The 18,252-nt window shown below is 36.0% G+C and overlaps 1 protein-coding gene across 1 annotated transcript in view; it reads right to left on the reverse strand.

The window, feature by feature from the left end:
- LOC114150249 (transmembrane protein 132C) overlaps window positions 1-18,252 on the reverse strand; it is a 157,748-nt gene that overhangs the window by 92,070 nt on the left and 47,426 nt on the right. Inside the window, exon 3 of the mRNA XM_028026592.1 lies at window positions 2,985-3,909. Coding sequence (XP_027882393.1) covers window positions 2,985-3,909 — 925 coding nt within the window. The remainder of the gene's footprint in view (window positions 1-2,984; window positions 3,910-18,252) is intronic.

Below are 18,252 nucleotides of genomic sequence, written 5' to 3' on the forward strand. Positions count from 1 at the left end.
GCAGCCTATATCAGTGAAGCAGCCAGATAGTTCAGTCCATGGTGAGTATGGGGGAGCTCCAGAGAATCAAAGCTCAGGTAATAGTCAATATAAAACAGTTTAGTGCTTCGCTGGTCTTTATAAAATAATGGTAATTGGGGATGATTTGCATTGATGGGAACAAAGAGGTTTCTCGAATGGAGTCAAATAAAGGGCATCCCTGGTACAAAACATACTACAGAGGTTTGAAAAATAGTTTAGATCAAAGCGTATTATTTTCTCAACATGGAACATAAGTTAAAATTCAGTTAAAAATCAGTGACAGGACTTAAAAATTGAAAGAAAAACATTTTGCTTTTCGGAGGCACTGTATGTGCTTGCTTTTATGTATAGAATGTACTACTCTCAAAACAGCAAACACAGCAAACTGATTCATTGCATAAATTATTCTTGATTTCAAATGCATACATTTTGTAGCTCTTGCATTATGGTTGAAGTTCTGCAGTATGAAGAAAAGGAACACTAGACTGCAATATTCTGTCCAACATGTAGTTATTCAGTGAAAACCCACAGACAGGGAAGTTCATTTTTGAAGAAAAACTCTATTGATACCATCTGACAGCAGCATTGGTATGAATAAAGGCTATAAAAAGAATTTTTTATATTCTTTTGTCACAAGTTAAACAAGTACATGAAGGTAGAGAATGGATAAGACTTGGAGTAAAGATAGTGGGGAAAGGAAGCGAGTAATCCATAAATAGTTAATGAAGCCTGAGCAGCTGAGAGAAGCACACCAAAGCTACTTAAACTAAGCTGTCCACAAACACAGCCACACTACAGCAAAAGCAAACATTGGCTGACAGTGTGCAAATACATGCAATGAAAGGAGGAGGAATAACATCACTGCTTAACAACACAGAATCAAAAACAGCACAGACACTCCTCAGTGAACCACCTCTTGTGATGCTGAGTATGAATATACATCATCATGGAAATATGATGAGCTTTAAAAGTTATGTGATGAAAAGTATAGGGTCAGGGGAAACTTACCTAAACCCCTGCTTTTGTCACTGAAGGTGAAAGCAACACATGGCAAAGCCAGCAAGAAATCATCAACCATCATAGAACATGCTTCTTACAAACTTTGGTAAGATGGCCCTCAAAGTTGTATAAAATTGCCTGGGTTTTCAAACACTTTGATATCTGAGCATTTGGTTACTAATAAGATATTTCTGATGATTTTTAAGCTGTTGCTCTCCCAACGGAAAAACAAAAAAAAGTTCTAAAAACGAATGGGGTGCAACACTGGTGCAAAGAGGAACTGAAGGCGGAATATCGCCTTTAAAGTTTCCATTTGCACTCACGCTGATAAATGTGACAAACACACAGTGGGAGCACTAATACTTCATGGGAGTTCATCATCATTGGTGTGAGACAAAAACCAATGAGGCTTTTTGGCAGATTTCCTGCTCACCCAAGGTTGACAAATTGCCAAAGCCCTCTGTTGCAGCTTCACTTTGACGCTGCTAACTGATTCATCTGCCATGACTTAGATTGCAGGAAGGAGGATAGCCAAGCGGAAATGCATGTTCCTTATATCCTAATTAGCATCAAACAACATGGAGCAATTAAAGTCACTTTGAATAGTAATTTGGTGCAGAGTAAGCTCAATGTGTCATACTTTGTTGCACCTCTCTTTAGTCAAATAAGACAAAAAAGGTTCCAAATGTGCAATTTAAAAAATTAGTGCATGTGACAAGAACAAGAGTATATAAGATGAATCACTAAGGTGTAATTACAGTGCTATCCAAGCAAAACAACCTACAGACACTCAAATATGTGGCTTGGATTATTTTAACCAATCCTAATGCGATCAACAATGACAGGGGAAGTTGTTATGAACTCAAACTATGTCAGTAAGATATTGATCCACTAAATTTTTCTCTTAAATGGTGCATACTAAGAGACAGTTAATATCCTGCAATGTGAAACTCTTCAAAAATGTGTTCTCAAACATTGTTTAATTAAGTCTTATTTTATTGTTGCACAAGATACAGTGTTAGCCAGAAGTTTGAAACCAATCAGCATTGGTGTGAATGTGATGTTAATCTTGGGATTTTAAAGAGCTTTTAAAGTGTTATTTTTCCAGGATGCATTAATAATACAAAATATAACTTCAGCACATTTTAAAAACTACAATAGAGAGTATAAATTAGAATTTATTGAGGAAGAATTGCTTGCTGAAGGCATGGTGGCTCTGTTGTAGTTTTACATTTAACCCAATCGCTAATGTTTGGCCATGACATGTGCCACCTTGATGAAACTTACTAGAATGTGCATGAACTGTAAACAACCCCATGGAGAAATCAAAGTCAATGGGAGAAGTCCCAGACGAAGCACTGAAAGAAGATGAGAATTGGATGGAATCATGTAGGAACGCAATGACCAGCCTATCTTTTGAGCATCATCCAAACTATCTGAATAGCACTGAGATCTGGGCTATTCCAGATTAAGCTTTAATCTATTAAAAAACCACTAGGGATAAAATGAATCCAGACACAAGCCATCCTATTCTATTTGAGTTTTCAGTCTTCCTGTTAATATAGCCAACATTTGTGATTGTGTTGAACCAAACCTAGAGTATTTACACAGTTAATAACTCTGGTTTTCTAATATCTTTTGCATGTTGCTTTTGAGATTAAATTAACTTGATGAAGAAAGAAGTACAAGAATTATAATGTAGGAAGAACTTTTTACTTGTGAATGCTAAGAAACAAAAAAGCTGTTCTCAAAGCATTTTTAGAAAACCAGAACTAGAAATGAATCCTCTATTCTACTTAAACTTAAAGAACAATCTGTTATAGGAAAAACTTCCAAACCAGAAAATTAAAACAAATTTTAAAACAACAGCCACACAACCTTCAAACTGTGATTGCTTGGGAAAAAAAGCAGATTCAACAATTTGTCTAACACAATCTTAGAGTATATTTAGAAATCTAACTCACCTGAGGGTGAAAATTTGCACTGATGAAAGTGTGGACAGGGCCAGAAAAGTTGAGACTGTCTCCCTCTGTCTTATGGGTTTAGAGGGGGCCATCACCACAAAGTTATTGTCCAACTTCAGCTCAGATAATGGCTGCAACAGTCTGACGCTCCCAATGCGCTGCATAGGTGTATGCCCTGCAAAGTAGCCCAAAGGCCTCTGCTGTTCTGTGTGAACTGGGCTGCCCTTTCTGGAGTCCTCTGAGCTGCAGTCTCCGCTGTCCATGGTTTGAATTATGTAGTAGAGCTCCACAGGAGTGCCCTGAGCCTGCTCTGAGACCCGCTGCCTGCCGGGCCTCACAGTTGGCGGGCTGAACCAGCTGGCCAGAGGTTCCAGCTCAGCTACACAAATCCCTAGCTCACCTTTTAGTCTACAAGTACCTCGCACCTCTTGGGTCTCATGAAAAGCAAACATCCGGACACAAGGTAACTTGTGGACGGTGCTGTAATCATCCCAGTCCCTGCCTGCAATGTAGAACAACACCTGAACCTTTGGCCAACTGGGATGAATCTGCTCACTGATGATGTATGTGTGGACCTTCCAGTTGAACATAAACAGAGGCGAAGAGGTTGGCGAGGTTGGCGCTGTTGATAAAGTGAGGGATGGTGCATTAAATGGCCCTGGCAGTATTTGTAGCATCTCCAGAGGAACAGGCTGCTGGACAGAGAGCGGCCCGTAGCTAGCATTGACAAAGGGCATCTGCCGAGCTTGATGGATAAAGAAGGACTCTGTTCGAGCTTGGAGGCTGGAGTTCCTCATTATGTCCTGGTTTGCCTCCAGTAAGAAGAATGCTGACTCAGCATTGAGGATCTGGTAGCTGACCGGTAGATACATTGGCGTGGGGCCATACCTCTGCAGGCCATCCAGAATAACCTTGCAGTCAATCACTGAAAGAAAAAGAAAATGAAAATCACTTTTCAACAAGTTTTGGCAAACCTAAAAATGATCATTGTACTTTTATTAGTAAGACATATGAGTCTAGAAATCTCATGCTATAATATTCTGCATGCAACTTTAACTGGTGAAGTACTGTAAGTGTAAGCTATTGTGGGGAGACAACTAAAATATGACCCTAAGCTCGACACTGAGTTGTTAAAAACACTTGTGTTTTTCCCAGAAACATATTTTGTACTCAAAGTCTCCAGACAATGCTGTTTAACCTTGCTAAATATCTATATCTTTATGTTGTATTATTCAAATGATGAAACAATTAGACAGTATCCTAGTAATTGGATATGTAGAATTTACCTAGATATGTGTTTCGTCTCTACTGTTCTACATTATTGGTAACTTATTGGTAACTTAGATAAAAAAAGACAGTACCCTAAAAATTTGTTGAGAAGTTACTTGTTTTATCACAAAAATTGTGTCTATTTAGAAGTGTCTAAAATGTAGCTTGATTGCCTACCCTACTAGACTGGTATTTTACATTAAAATTAAGTATTCCCTCTGGAATTTAAAAGAAGATTTTTATTTATTTAGTGTTTTATTCAATTATTATTATTATGTGTTTTTTTTTTTGTTGTTGTTTGTTTAGGTTTTTTTTTACACTGCAGTGGGGTTTTCTTAAATAATATAGAAAAGCCCAGCTGCTAAGTTTGAAACATTTAGTCAGGGAATGTAAATATTTAAAATGTTTGAAACAGAACTGACTATTCGGGTAACTAAACATTTTCTAAGTTTATAATCTATCATTTTTATATGAGTGTCAACAATATTTCAGTGAGTAATTCATGGTTTTTGATTTCTTTAGTGTATACCAGTACATAATTGTCCATTTGTTCTTTTCAAAGTGATAAAAAGAAAAACAGAAAAGCATATAATTCATGTAAGGGAGCTATTGGTCGATTTCTGAGAGTTACAATGAAACAGGGAAGGCTGCAACAAAATATTTTTATATTTTGTTATGTAGTTACATATAAACGTGATTATACTGCTGAACATGTTGAGTTTAAAGAAACCTTTTAATTTTACTAAAGTGATTTCTTTTCTGACTGAAAGCTGCAATTATAAGAAACAAATGGAATGGCAATAACAACTTTTTTCCCCTTAATACTGCTTTTACAATGTTTTACTATCTTTTGAAAGATGCTTCCTTCAATTCCTATAATTATATGTGTTTTAATTAATATCAGCTTAATTAAAACACACAAGTCTCAAAGCACATTTATGGAATAAAGCCTGTCCTCACATGACCTTAGAACCTGCCTCCATCACCGTATCCTCACCACATTTGTCTCCACCATCAAGCATAAAACTTCAGATATTTGGACTGATGGAGAAGCCCATTAGGACCCATTGATTTTCTGTCTTGGATCCTGCATGTTGTGTGGAGACATGGAGTGGTAGTGATTTGTGACAAGCCACGGTCAGAAAGCAATGACTGGCTTGCCAGATGGACAGAACGAGTCATAACAGCAGCACCTCTAAAGCAATATAAGACTGATAAACCAAGTACCGGTACTCAAAATAAAAACTCCAACTGCATCCCTAAATAAATAGTTCAGGACTGGATTTTACTATTAAAGAGTCAATCAGCCAGGAATTATGCAAATGCTGCTTCAAGATAAATGAGCGACTAGACAAGCCATTTCAGATTACGCATGGCTGAATATGAGGTAAAATCTAATACAGAAGTTTGAAGAAAAAAAATGTACAACATGATTTATTTATCCTTATTTGAAAGAAAAAAAGCAACAATTATTCCTAATGCTTCAAAATTAGCATTTTAATTATGTCAACATTTTTCTAACTGGCAAACGTACAGAATAAACCTAGTTAAATTTAAAAGTTGCTTTCAGGAATTCATCACACAGAATGTTATGTTTTTTTATCTATTCTCATCTTATAGCATACCACAAGATGATGGTACTTATTTGAAATTGAACCACAAGGTCCAGACCCAAAGTATTCTGCTGTTCATTATGGAGAAACCCAAGGAATTCAAAGGTTAAAGGGAATGCCTTGTTGGACATATACTTTACCCAATAAATTCTGGAACAAATCAAATGCTCAAAACCATTAAAACTGACTCCTTTTAATGTGGAGCTCCAGGTTGAGCTTTACTCCAAGCTCCCTGCATATTAGCTACTCTATCTTTGAGCTGGAGCTGTTAATATACAGGTTAGAAAAAGCTATTTAGGTTTTTATTATCAGTGGCAAAAAAAACCCATCAGCAGGCATACACATTTTCTTCAAATAATTGAGAATCGTTCAGAATAATGCCCGACTCAAACGCAAATTGTGTTGGACGACCTGATTAAAAAAGAAAGAAAACAAACATCCAAACCTAATTACAGAGTTTTCTGTTCTCAATATTCATTGGCAGCAACAGTAAATATCAAATGAAATAACAATACATATAGATTAATTCCATTATTTTCTAAGAAACCGCGTTCATGTCTGGACTTCAAACTACTCAAAACAGTTCTTAGTGGAAAAAAAATGTAGTAAAAAATATAGAGACCTGTGCTATTTGTTTTATATATGATCAAGAGTGATGTCACGAGGCAGTCCAGTGCTTAGCTGATGCTGGATCATGCTGCAGAATGAGAGGATTTTGCTGTCTATCCTCCCCTCTGGGAGATGTGACACACTGTCCTAGTTTCTACTTACTATGACATGGATGAAAACTAAATATTTCAACATAAAAACTCTGTAATTTGTAACTTTGGATTAAGAATGTGTTCCTCTGACACTGACAGGACGATGCAGCTGCAGAAAGGCAAAACCAGTGTGATTTGCAGCCCTGAAGTTGCCCTTGGATTTCATATCTGCAGCTACTATACTTGTAAATCATGACTGCAGAACTGTTGCTCCAAATGAAACTTAACCCCTGTGGTAAATCCCAACTGTAAAGTCTTGCAGGGGATTTCCTTTAGGTCTAAGACAGTTTTATCACATTATCCTCTAATCATTAGACAGATGTTCATTTCAGATTCAGGATGTACTTTATTTTCTTATCCAGCCCACAGAGCTTTATGTCACTAGGAAAACATGTTTTAAAATAAACCCTAATTTTTTTAATTTTTTTTTTAAATAGATCTCCAACAGAGATTAGTGGCTTCACATCAAACTACTTCTCATAATCACCTGCTCTTATCCGTAGCGACCAAAGTAGAAACTTCATCCAAGGAAAATAATCCCCTCATCTTGCCATTTCTCTCCTTCTCCTCTTACTCTCACATTATCTTATGCCATGTGTGAATTTTGCAGCTAGTACCATTCCTTATCAAATATATAAAGTTTAAATCTGACTTATTTTATTTACATAAACTTCAGAAAGTTTTTTAAGGTGAAAGTGTAAGAGCAATTGAAAATTTAGTGGGTGGGTTAATATTTTGACTATTTTTGCACTAAGATTCCAAGTGAGACAAGGATTACCACAGGCAGCACCTTGTAAAGATGAAAGCTTCTTTTAACATGCAACAAAGATGGGCTTACAGTTTCCCAATATACAGCTACAACCTGCTCCAGACTTTTCTTTGCCCAACTAAACAAGTAAAAGTGATTACTGACAGGGTTGAGGGAGAGCAACTCTTAACCCTGTTCCAAGATTTGTTCCAAGTCTACATCCAGAGACACTTTATGCAAAGCTGTTCTGCCACACCACCACAAAGACAATAAAAAGCTGGACTCATTGTGTGCCAAAAACAAGGAGGCTCATCATCTCTTCCCCAGCCGAGGGGGCTAAGATCACAACCTGGTTCATCTCCAGCCTTTGTATACACCCCTTGCACACAGACAAGAAGCTGCAAAACGCTCAGTGAAGAGATGGTATGAGGAGCTGTTTCCGCTCCGCTGTGTTGGAAGAGCTCTGTGCTTGTCATGGGGAGGACATTGCCGGCATAACAGACTGCATCACGGACAACATTAACTTCTGTCTGGACAACACTGTGCCCCTCATGAACAAGCAGTGTTTCTACAATAACAAGTCCTGGATCAACTCTAAAATAAAGTTTCTCCTCTAGGAGAACAACAAAGACTTTAGATCAGAAAACAAGAAATAGCCAAGAGCTCCTTAAGTTTAAAATTTACCCTTACTGTACAGCACAGGTCTCAAACTCAAGGCCCACAGGGCAATAGAGGTCTGCCATAACTATTTATGCGGCCCTCCAGAACCTGTTAATTGTTACATTTTAAAAAGTACTAATTGAATGAAGAGACATTTCAACAGTTTAACAGGTAGTTTTATCATTACATTCTGCTACAACCGGCCCTTTGAGAGCATTAAAGATCTTGAATTGGCCAGATGTGGCACCCTTATTCTCTCTTATTGTTATTTTTTGTTTTTTATGTTTTTACCTCTGTGTGAATTTGCAGGCTTCCACTTGCCTTTCACTTTGAGGCTGATACACTTGAGTTTTTCATATTGATGAACAATACAGGGCATTTTATTTCTTCTTCTTAATCCATGAAAGACTAGAGTTTTATCAGTTGATGCTGCAGACTTGTCCAAGGAGTGAGTGCTGCAAGTCAGTGACTTGGTGTAATTGGCTGAGGTTTATTAGATAAATATATTTTTGTCATTCAGCTGAACATGTACGGTATTCAGTTTTCCTGAAGTCAACTTCCCCATTAGTTGCATAAAGGTAAAGTAAGGTAAGGTCATTTTATTTACATAGTACATTTTCAACAGCAACAAAGCATTTCATTGTGCTTTACATGAATTAGAGGAAATACAAACAAAACAAACAACAGAAGAAAAGCAAAAGAAAAACAACAAAAGTACTCCACAATTATAAACTAATAGGAGTTTCTCTAGATTTTAAAATTGCCATACTAAAATGGTTCTAGTTGTTTTGGGTTGCTAAGTAGATGGTGCTTTCTAAGTTTGTTCTAGATTTTTAAAGTATAAAGATAAATGTTGATTCTCCATGGTTAATTAAACCAGTTAACCATTTTGTTGTTACTGTGGGCAAGATTTAATCTGTAATATAAAGCGTTTTTATTACTTCTCTGCTTACTGACTCCAACATTCAATTTAAAGCACAATTTAATAAGCACAGTCTTGGCCAGTGGAAAGAGACTTCAACTGGACAACTCTCAAAGCACAAGGACGATATCCAAACACAAAAAATAAATGTATCCAAAGCTTAAAAAAAAGGTTGCTTTAGTCATGCAACAACCCAAACTCACTTACATGGACCCACAACATTCTCTGCAAATGAGGGTTAAATTATTTCTCAAAACTGTAGTGAAAGAGACTATTCATTACTACATTTAAACCAAAAACATCTTATATGACTCATAATTTCAAAGCATCCCTCCAGGACTGACAAAAGGAGCTGGATGTCTTGTGTGAGCAGCTATTTGTGATTTCTGGATGAAAGAAAACACAAGGTCTTTCAGAAGGAAATCAAAGTCATTCAAATTATAAACAACCCACACGTTCTTATGTTTCCTGATGTTTTCATGTCAATCACTTTGGCATCATGAAAAGCTGGGGTCTTTTTACACTGCTGATTGTGTGCTTTAAAGCTGAAAGCCCTTGTTTTGTGTCTTCCACCACTGACATTTAAAAGGCTTTTGATCACAATTTTTGGAACATTCACAAGGTAAAACATTAAAGTTTGATCTTTACATGGCATTTCCTAACTTTAAACATTTACTCAGTCTCAGGCCTTGGTCTGCAGAGAAACTGCTTAGGGGATCTAAGTCATCATCAGCAGACCGACTGTCGGTCATAGCGCAAGGCAACTTTCTCATTTTCAGCCACTGAACAATGGAATGAAAAGGGTATTTTGGGCTCTTAGAGGACTGGATTTAAATGTCAGCTGCTGCTCACATTCGGAAATTACCATTGGTGAAGTCAAGGACTTCAAGAGCTTTACCAAAGATGGGTTTTGATAAGGTCTTGCATGCACATTAAAAAGGAAAAGAGACAGAATGTCTCTGAATCCAGTGAACTGTCTGACCCAGCTCACCAATATGAAATCCTCAATCAATGACTTTATAAACGAGGATGAATCTATTTGAACCAATTTAACCAAGAACAATTATGAAATAGTTGTTCTTTTTATTTCAGAACCCATTAAATTAAAATGTACACAGGCTTTAGTATACAGAAAAGTGTTTATTTTCATAAGAGTAAATCTCTTATAAAAGGTAGAAAACATGGGTCACTGAAAAGCTTCTGTCCTGAATTTTGTATTTGATATATTAACATCTACATCAGTGGAAACAGCATTACTAAGGTTGTTCCCCAAACATAATTCACTGCTACTAGATTCCATGGCATCATTTCTTTTAATATATATATTATTAGTTTATAATTTGAAATGTGGTAGGCAGGCAAATCAAAGACAGATGAAGGGATATGTCTTTAAAACTCTAATCTGACTTTAAATTTCTTTACAATTTGATTCATGTCCTCTTTTTATGTTTCTACTGTTTCTTCACTAATATGCTATTTCTGAACTTTCTGGCCTCCACAAAGCAACTGTATTTATGCCAAGATTAAGTTACACACAGAATAACTGCCTTTACTAGTTAGATAGTCAACAATTAACTGTAATGGATTTTATTTACAGTTAATTGTAAATAAAATCCATTAGTATAAAAGTGAAGGTGTCATTATTTGTAATACAATTTATCATTTTTCATCCAAGCAACCGTGACTTGGCTAAGTCAGAGTTGAAGATGGACTTTTGGACTTTGGATTATGTATAAATAAAGTTCAAGTGTAGCCTCCACATTTGAATCTGGTCTGTTGCTCTTTCGGTACTTTGTTTATGCACAGAAACACTTGTTTCATGTTTCCACTGCAAATGTTTCTGTTAACTTGTGTACAATCACACAAGTGTGTGAAAACAAGTGATAAATGTTCATATACTGTATAATGTGCTCCATCTGACCATTTCTAAAATAACTGCAGAAAAACAAGATAAGTCAACCATTAGTAGATTAAGTACATAAACGCCATGATAGTGAAACATGAAAAAAAATGGTACGCAGCTATTAATCACACATTTACGATATACCAAAGGTCTGCGTTAAATTCACTGAAGGCTACTTGACAGGAAAATAATCCCCTTGGTTAATAAAATGTCTTGGATGATATCTCAAGACAAAGAAAACATAAAGCAACAATAATCGCTCTAAGTGCCCATCACACGGACCCTGACACCGCAGGAGAGCGAGGGCATTGCAGAGAGCCCGAACCCAGCTGGGGATTAATCGGATCACATAAAAGCAAAGCACACCTCATCTTTCATCACTAGGCAACACATTTATGCAGCAATCGATAAGGGAATCATATTTTCCCCTTTCAGAGAAATGAGGAAAAATGAAGTATTGTGACCTGACCGAGATGGATGGAGCAAGGCTTCATTTCTTACAGATATCAGCAATAAGTCAGGGACTCGTGTTCCTTCAGAGCTTGAGTTGTTTTCACCTCGGGTTAATCTTATAGCTCTTTGAGCTCCAAAATAGCTTTTGGGTCATTTTTGCCAGCAAACCAAGTTTGAACATAAAGAATCTTAGAACAGTCTTTTTTATCTCTGGCACAAGCATCAGCCTCTTATCTCACCTTTAAAACAAACACATACACATTTACAGCATTTTTCAAAAGTATACACACCTCTAACTTTTTTAGCATTTTGTTATGAAATAGGCACAAACTTCAAGGTATTTTACTGAGAATTCAAGTTATAGACTAAAACAAATTAGCACAAAACAGAAGGAAAATGACATTATATTTCCCATATTTATGTGCAAATATTTTAAAATACCATATCCCAAAACAAAGTCCAGTGTCACCATCTCCCTTCAAAAGTTAACTAATTGGTGAACAGTGTGTGTGATATACTATATATATATATATATATATATATATATATATATATATATATATATATATATATTAATATTCTAATATCCATTACTCTGTTTAGCAATGGATATTTTTTGGAGAACTGTAAGGAATAAATGCAAAAGGAACCTGGCAGATAGTTCAGAGAAGATGTTTTATAGACCACTGATGCAGTTAAGCTATAAATCAATAGGTGAGTTTTTAAATATTTCATAGATCACTGTTCAATCCATCATCCAAAAACAGAAAGAGTTTGACACAGCTGCAACACCACTAAGACATGGTGCTTCAAATAAACTGAGAGGCCAGTGTTCAGAGTTACTCTGACAGAGGGTCCACAACTCAGGTAAGATAAACTGTGTGCACGCTACAAATATGGCCATATGACAAAGTGATAAGAAGAAAGCTATCATTAAAAGAAATCAATAAAAAAATCATTCTGAAAGTTTGATACAAGCCATTGGACAAATATGATCAAGAGTGAAAGAATATTTCTAATAAAAAAGCATTTTGACATGATTTGATATTGTAGGTGTGACTAGAGCTTGTCCGTTCATTGAGTTAATAAATTATCTAATATGAAAACTTAAAATCAAAAGATATATTTTGCATAGCACATGACATAAAAATGTATATGCCCAAAAAAACATTTCCATAAAGAATTACTAGAAGGCTTTATCCCTTAAAAAATAAAAAAAATTATAACAATTAGATCTGTTTAAAAACCTTCATAAAAAGAAAATAGAATGAAACGGAATGATTCATTAGTCATTTGTGTTTGTTGAGAATTAAAATAAAATGGACAAAATATGTATCAATGTGTCAAAGATGGGAAAAATCAAGCAAAGGGTTGATTACTTTACAAATGTTACCTTTTTATAATGTAGAAAAGAACAAACAGAAGCTTTAAAATGCATATTCTTAATTTTTTTACTAACACAACATTACTAAAAGAGGACTGAACACATTTTTTGCTTGATTTTTATTCATTCAGACATGCAGCCTGCATGACTGATACAACATGTTATGATAATATGAAATGAGTTCAAATCTATACCACTGTGGCATGGAAATGTAACTGTTTGTTGGCTGGGCTAAGCCCCCAGAGATTCAGGGCCCTAAGTATACATTTAGAAAGGGTTATTTAATGTTGTAGGAAATTTAAGTTTTATAAGAAATCCCTCTTTGTTTTAAATATGCATATGAAATCCAAAACTTTTGTTCTTTTTGATTGCCAATTCAGTAAAATAAAGGTTGAAGCCTGAAAAGAATGAGTTTATAAACTGATGGTTATCTTGATAACTGTGAACGTTCTTTCCGTTTAGTGTTATTTTGTTTAGCATTGTTTTTTTGTTGTTGTTTTTGTTATCACTTTGTCAATGTTTTTTTTAATAAAATGTCTACATGAAGGACATGTAGACATTTGAAGACAGAGCTTAAATTTCCTTCATTTTCCCTGCGGGGATATATATGTGCAGAGTGCAAATTACATGGTCTAAACAAACCTGAGAACGAGCTGCCGGTAAGCTGTCATTTCTTCAATAGCTGGTTTGGTGCACCACAAGTGGCCTTGGTTCAGACCGAAAGGTAACTGCTGCAAAGAGAGGCATTTAAAATCCATCCCTTGCTGGGAAATAACATATTTCTGTTTTACAGAAATTCAGAGGAAATGGTAATAGAACCAAAAATAAGAAGCAAGAAATGTCCATTTGGGCATTAGTTGAGAACGACAGGGGAAATTTTAGCAGCTCTTGATTTTTTTTTTTTTTTTTTGACAGCTTTAGGAATATTTTATACTCAAGTCACTATACTTTTCCTGATGGAGGTAGTGAGTTGCAGCAATGAGCAGCACTTTGCCATTTTTGCAGAACGGGAACAAAACCTTTAAAACTTTCTGCCTTGAAGAGCCATTTGGGATGTGAATGGGTTTTTTATGACACTTCTATTCTGCCCAAAGCCTTTGGGCTTAGCGTTGTGCGTGTCAGAAGAGCGAGAAGGAGAACAGCAGTGCGGGAACTCGCAAAAGAGCCAGTGGCTTTTTGGATGAGATGAACTACAAGAGCTCTTGAAGGGATAGGAAATGTGCTGAGGAGAGCAGAGCAGCAGTTAGCATTCATAAAAGCGTGCCCACAGGGGTAATCAAAGCTAAACTTTAACTGTATGGACTATGGTGTTGTCATTTAGGACCACAGATTGCCTTGGTAAACTCATGAATTCGACCAGCTCCATCCCTGACAGAAGTAACCACACTTCTGTAGTAAGTCAAATAAAAGTGGTGACAGTGACAGATGATGTGGCGGTGTGCTTATACGGAGGGAGACCCCATGTCATAAATAACAATGACTTCCTGCACATGGTAATCACATCCAAGTGAATCCATTTCAGCTACACTGTGCATAATACACCCGGGATGCTTTTTTCTCCACAAATACATAAAATCAAATGCAGTTAAGAGGGTACGAATAATGCAGTGAGTTGACAAAAAAAAAGCAGCATGAGTAATGTTCTGGCATTTCCAGCAAGGTTACTCTGCAGGAAAGTCAATGGGCCTTGGAGATCAGGAACCCCAGATGCTCTACAAAGTCAAACAATGCAAATGATGACATTAATTTAGCTGAAGACAAAAAAACAAGTACAACAAAAACCAACATTACTTCATTTTTTGAGTAGAACCTTTGTAAGTGGTGTGATAATAAACGGTTTTATGTATTAAGCCATACTTTCAAATTATGTAGCTTCCCTTTTCTTTTATCCAGTATGCCAATAATAAGAACATTGGTCAAATTATTAAATGTGCTTTATGTACCGTGACTTCAACAAATTTAAAACATGAATAATTACAAGCATGAGAAGAAGATCCTCTCACTGTTTAATGACCTCAGACATTAAAATTGTTTCCTGCCAAAGATCTTAAACCCTAGGTCTATTTCTTTGGTAATTTGCGCAGAAAGAAAATTCTTGAAATTCAAATACATACACATGCACACAAACACACATATTATATACAGTATATACTGTGTGTATATATATACTATATATATATATATATATATATATATATATAGCATGTGGCACAGCATAGCAAGGGTCCTCAAATCCAGGTGAAGAGCTGGTGTCCTGCAACTTTTAGATATGTCTCTGCTTCAACACAAATGAGTTGAATAATTAGCAGGGCTCTGGAGAACTTGACTGCACTGAATACGTAATTTAGCCTTATGAGTCATGTGTGTTGGACCAGGGACACAGGTAAAAGTTGCAGGACACTGGTGCTAGAGATGTGGATTTGAGGACTCCTGATATATCGTATATCCAGAGAGTTCTGAGTTCAGCCCATCCAAGTGACTCCTTTTCATGCAGAAGGACTCACATCTTTTTGGTCATCCAAATCGTAAAAAATAATTGCATTATTAAGTTTATATATACATATAACATCAACACAATGTATGAATTTCAGTGCCCATATTGTATCAACAGGAATTTCTGAATGCTGAGGTCCAGGCCATTAATTGTGTTGCTGAAATCGTTTTCTATGTTGGATCGTAACCAACAGTAATATATATGGAGAGGTTTACCTTTTGGCTGAACTCTTCCTACACCATAGTAGACCTGAGCATTAAAGCAGATACCTTGTCTCTCCATATCCTCTTTCAGCACTAGAGAATAAGAATCCCATAGTTGAACTCTTCCACTTGAAGCAAAGACGGACTCCAAATCTGAATCATGCAGTTCACCTTTAGCAGGTGGAAAACCACAGCCTCAAAATTAGGACTTTATTTCAGAGCTATTTGGTTCAGCTTACATAAATTAGAGTTAGTTACCTAATATTACTTAATTTGAACAGATTTTAACTCTCATCTGAACTCTGGTGTGGAAGAAGGCCATCTCTGTTCTTCCTGAGAAAGTGGGCTTGGGTTTTCTTTCAAAGTAAACAAATCCTTGTGTAGTTTGTGTCCAGTGTTTTAAAGTGGGAACATACTGGGCAGCTTTTTGTGAAAGCCCAATTTGGTTTGAACACAAAAATAATAAACAGAACTACTTTATCTACACCTTAAGAGCCTGTCTATGAACAATACCGAAATGATCTGGATGTACTGAGAACAAGATCAACGTTGTGTCGAGAATCTGATAAAATTTACATCTTTGGTTATGCAAAGACCAGAAGACTTTAAAAGCATCTCTGTTTGAACATGAATCCCCACAAAATGACAAAAATATAAATATTTTGACTGATTCTAAAACAAAATCAATTTTGTAACATTAAAAAACTTAAACAAAATGCATTATTCAAATATTATTAGTCAAATGGAATGGACAGGCCTTTCAATTCATTTAAGTCTAAATCTAAAGATGAAACAGAGAGTTGATGTACAATCTTGCAAGGAAAGACGACTTTTACAGAAAACCTTTGTGTCGCTTTCGACTCATCGAAGAAATATTGAGGTTTAATGTTAATCTTTATGTTTTGCTGAGCTGGTGAATCTTGATTTTTTGTCAATGTTAGAACTTTTCTCACAGAAGTGGTAATGTGCTGACTAAGTTAGCTCTTTGTTGATATGGCATTCAGACAAATTAGAAGAGCTTTCTCTGACTCCTATTCACTTAGGCCCTTTATGTAGATGCTACACAAATAGATGAGTCTATTTGGCTAACAAACCAACTATCCTGACCTTGTTAAGACAAAACGAAGCCTTACTGATGTTGGTAAAAGCATACATTTAACAGATTGTGCTTGTATAGCGATGGCTAATAGCTCTGGTTTAGTACTTTTTGACAGCTAGTTGATTTTCTTTCTGTAGGAAGGAAAAAGTACTCCAGGTGTTAATTCTATAAAGCAAATACCCTTGTGGTAATGTTTTACAGAATAGCTTTATAGATTGCACATTTAGGGTGATCCTCTCCCTAACAATTTGTTCTGTCTACTCTGATTTGTCAAAAGTTGTGAAGTGCGGGCAGCTGCTTATTCTTTGCTTGAGCCAAACAGCCTACTAAATGAGAATAATCAAAAGTCTTTCATGGCAGGACAGATAAGGAAAGGGACACCTGCCAAACAAACTGTGCAAACAGGCACTTACATTTCTGTAGCAACGTCCTCTGTGGGAGAGGAAAGAATATTTTAGGATTTTGTAGCATTGCTGATGTAAAAACAAAAAGGGAAATTGAGACAAAGCAAGAAAACTTAATTAGAGGAATATAAAAATTTTAAAAATGTGACAGAACTGTGCCAAATCAGTACTCACAATGCTTATTTTGGGAGCCAAAGTTCACATTGCCATGCAAATTTTGCTTTTCAAAATAATTAATTATTCAGCGTCGACCTTTGAAGGAAAAAGAAAAAGAAATAGGAAGTGTTGCTCAAAGAAATCAAAAGTACTTTCAACACACACCAAAAACATGCTGCAAAATATTGTCTATGATTCTATCAATTCCATTATTTGGTATGCGCTTTAAACATTCTGTGGTCAGTCCCCAAAAAGAACCCCACGTTTTCAATTGATTGTTAAAAACTGTTGATCTGGGAAAAGATAATAAGATAATATGGCGAATTCTAGAGGTTCCAGAAAGTTCTACGAAATTATCTTTTATAAATGATTATGTGCAATGGATGTCACGACAATGAGCAGTGATGTAAACATAACAGAGGAGTTGTGCCTAAAAGCACTTAATGCATTTTAAACAGCCTTCAGTTCAACCTTATAAGCAATTGTTGATACTAAGAAAAATGCTGCTGGGAAGTGAGAATGACACATAACAAGGACATACAACGTATACTCACTTAATACACAAATATAACCACTATAACCTCTTAGTGTTGACTTATCTGCTTTATGAATTCTTAAAGTTTCTACAGAGTCTGCAGGAACATCTGGGATTTCTTCTTCACTGAATCACTTTCTGATCTGCAGGGTATTACAAATCATGTCATATCATGTAAGAACTAGCAAAACTACTAAAAGCACCACTGGCTGAAAACAAGGTTTCACAAATTTTTCAATACAAAACAAAAAAAACAAAAAGAAATCTTACTTTATTTTATGTAATTTTGCAATATTGAAATCAATATAAAGGCTAAATATTGTATGTGTATGTGCAATTGTAAAGAATCTGTTCTCTCGCCTACATGTCATTTCACACGGTTAAACAAGTGAGCATATAATTGCCTCTCAGGACTGCAGTTTGTCTTTCATCCTGAGGCTGCAAGATGCCATCGTGTACCTGATTCAGTGAGCTTGCTCTAAGCTTAACAAAGTAGGTAGCTGTGTTAGAATCATGTCCTTTGATTTATCTAGCAGATCTAACGCAATTCAGCTTGCACAGCTATGTAAGGAGCCCAGAAAATACAATTGGATGCCTCCACAACTGCTAGGATTATTGACGACCTAATAGATCAGTCTTAAGAGTTGTGTGTCTGGCGTGTGTC

Source organism: Xiphophorus couchianus, chromosome 8, assembly GCF_001444195.1.
Source record: "Xiphophorus couchianus chromosome 8, X_couchianus-1.0, whole genome shotgun sequence".
Lineage (NCBI taxonomy): Eukaryota > Metazoa > Chordata > Actinopteri > Cyprinodontiformes > Poeciliidae > Xiphophorus > Xiphophorus couchianus.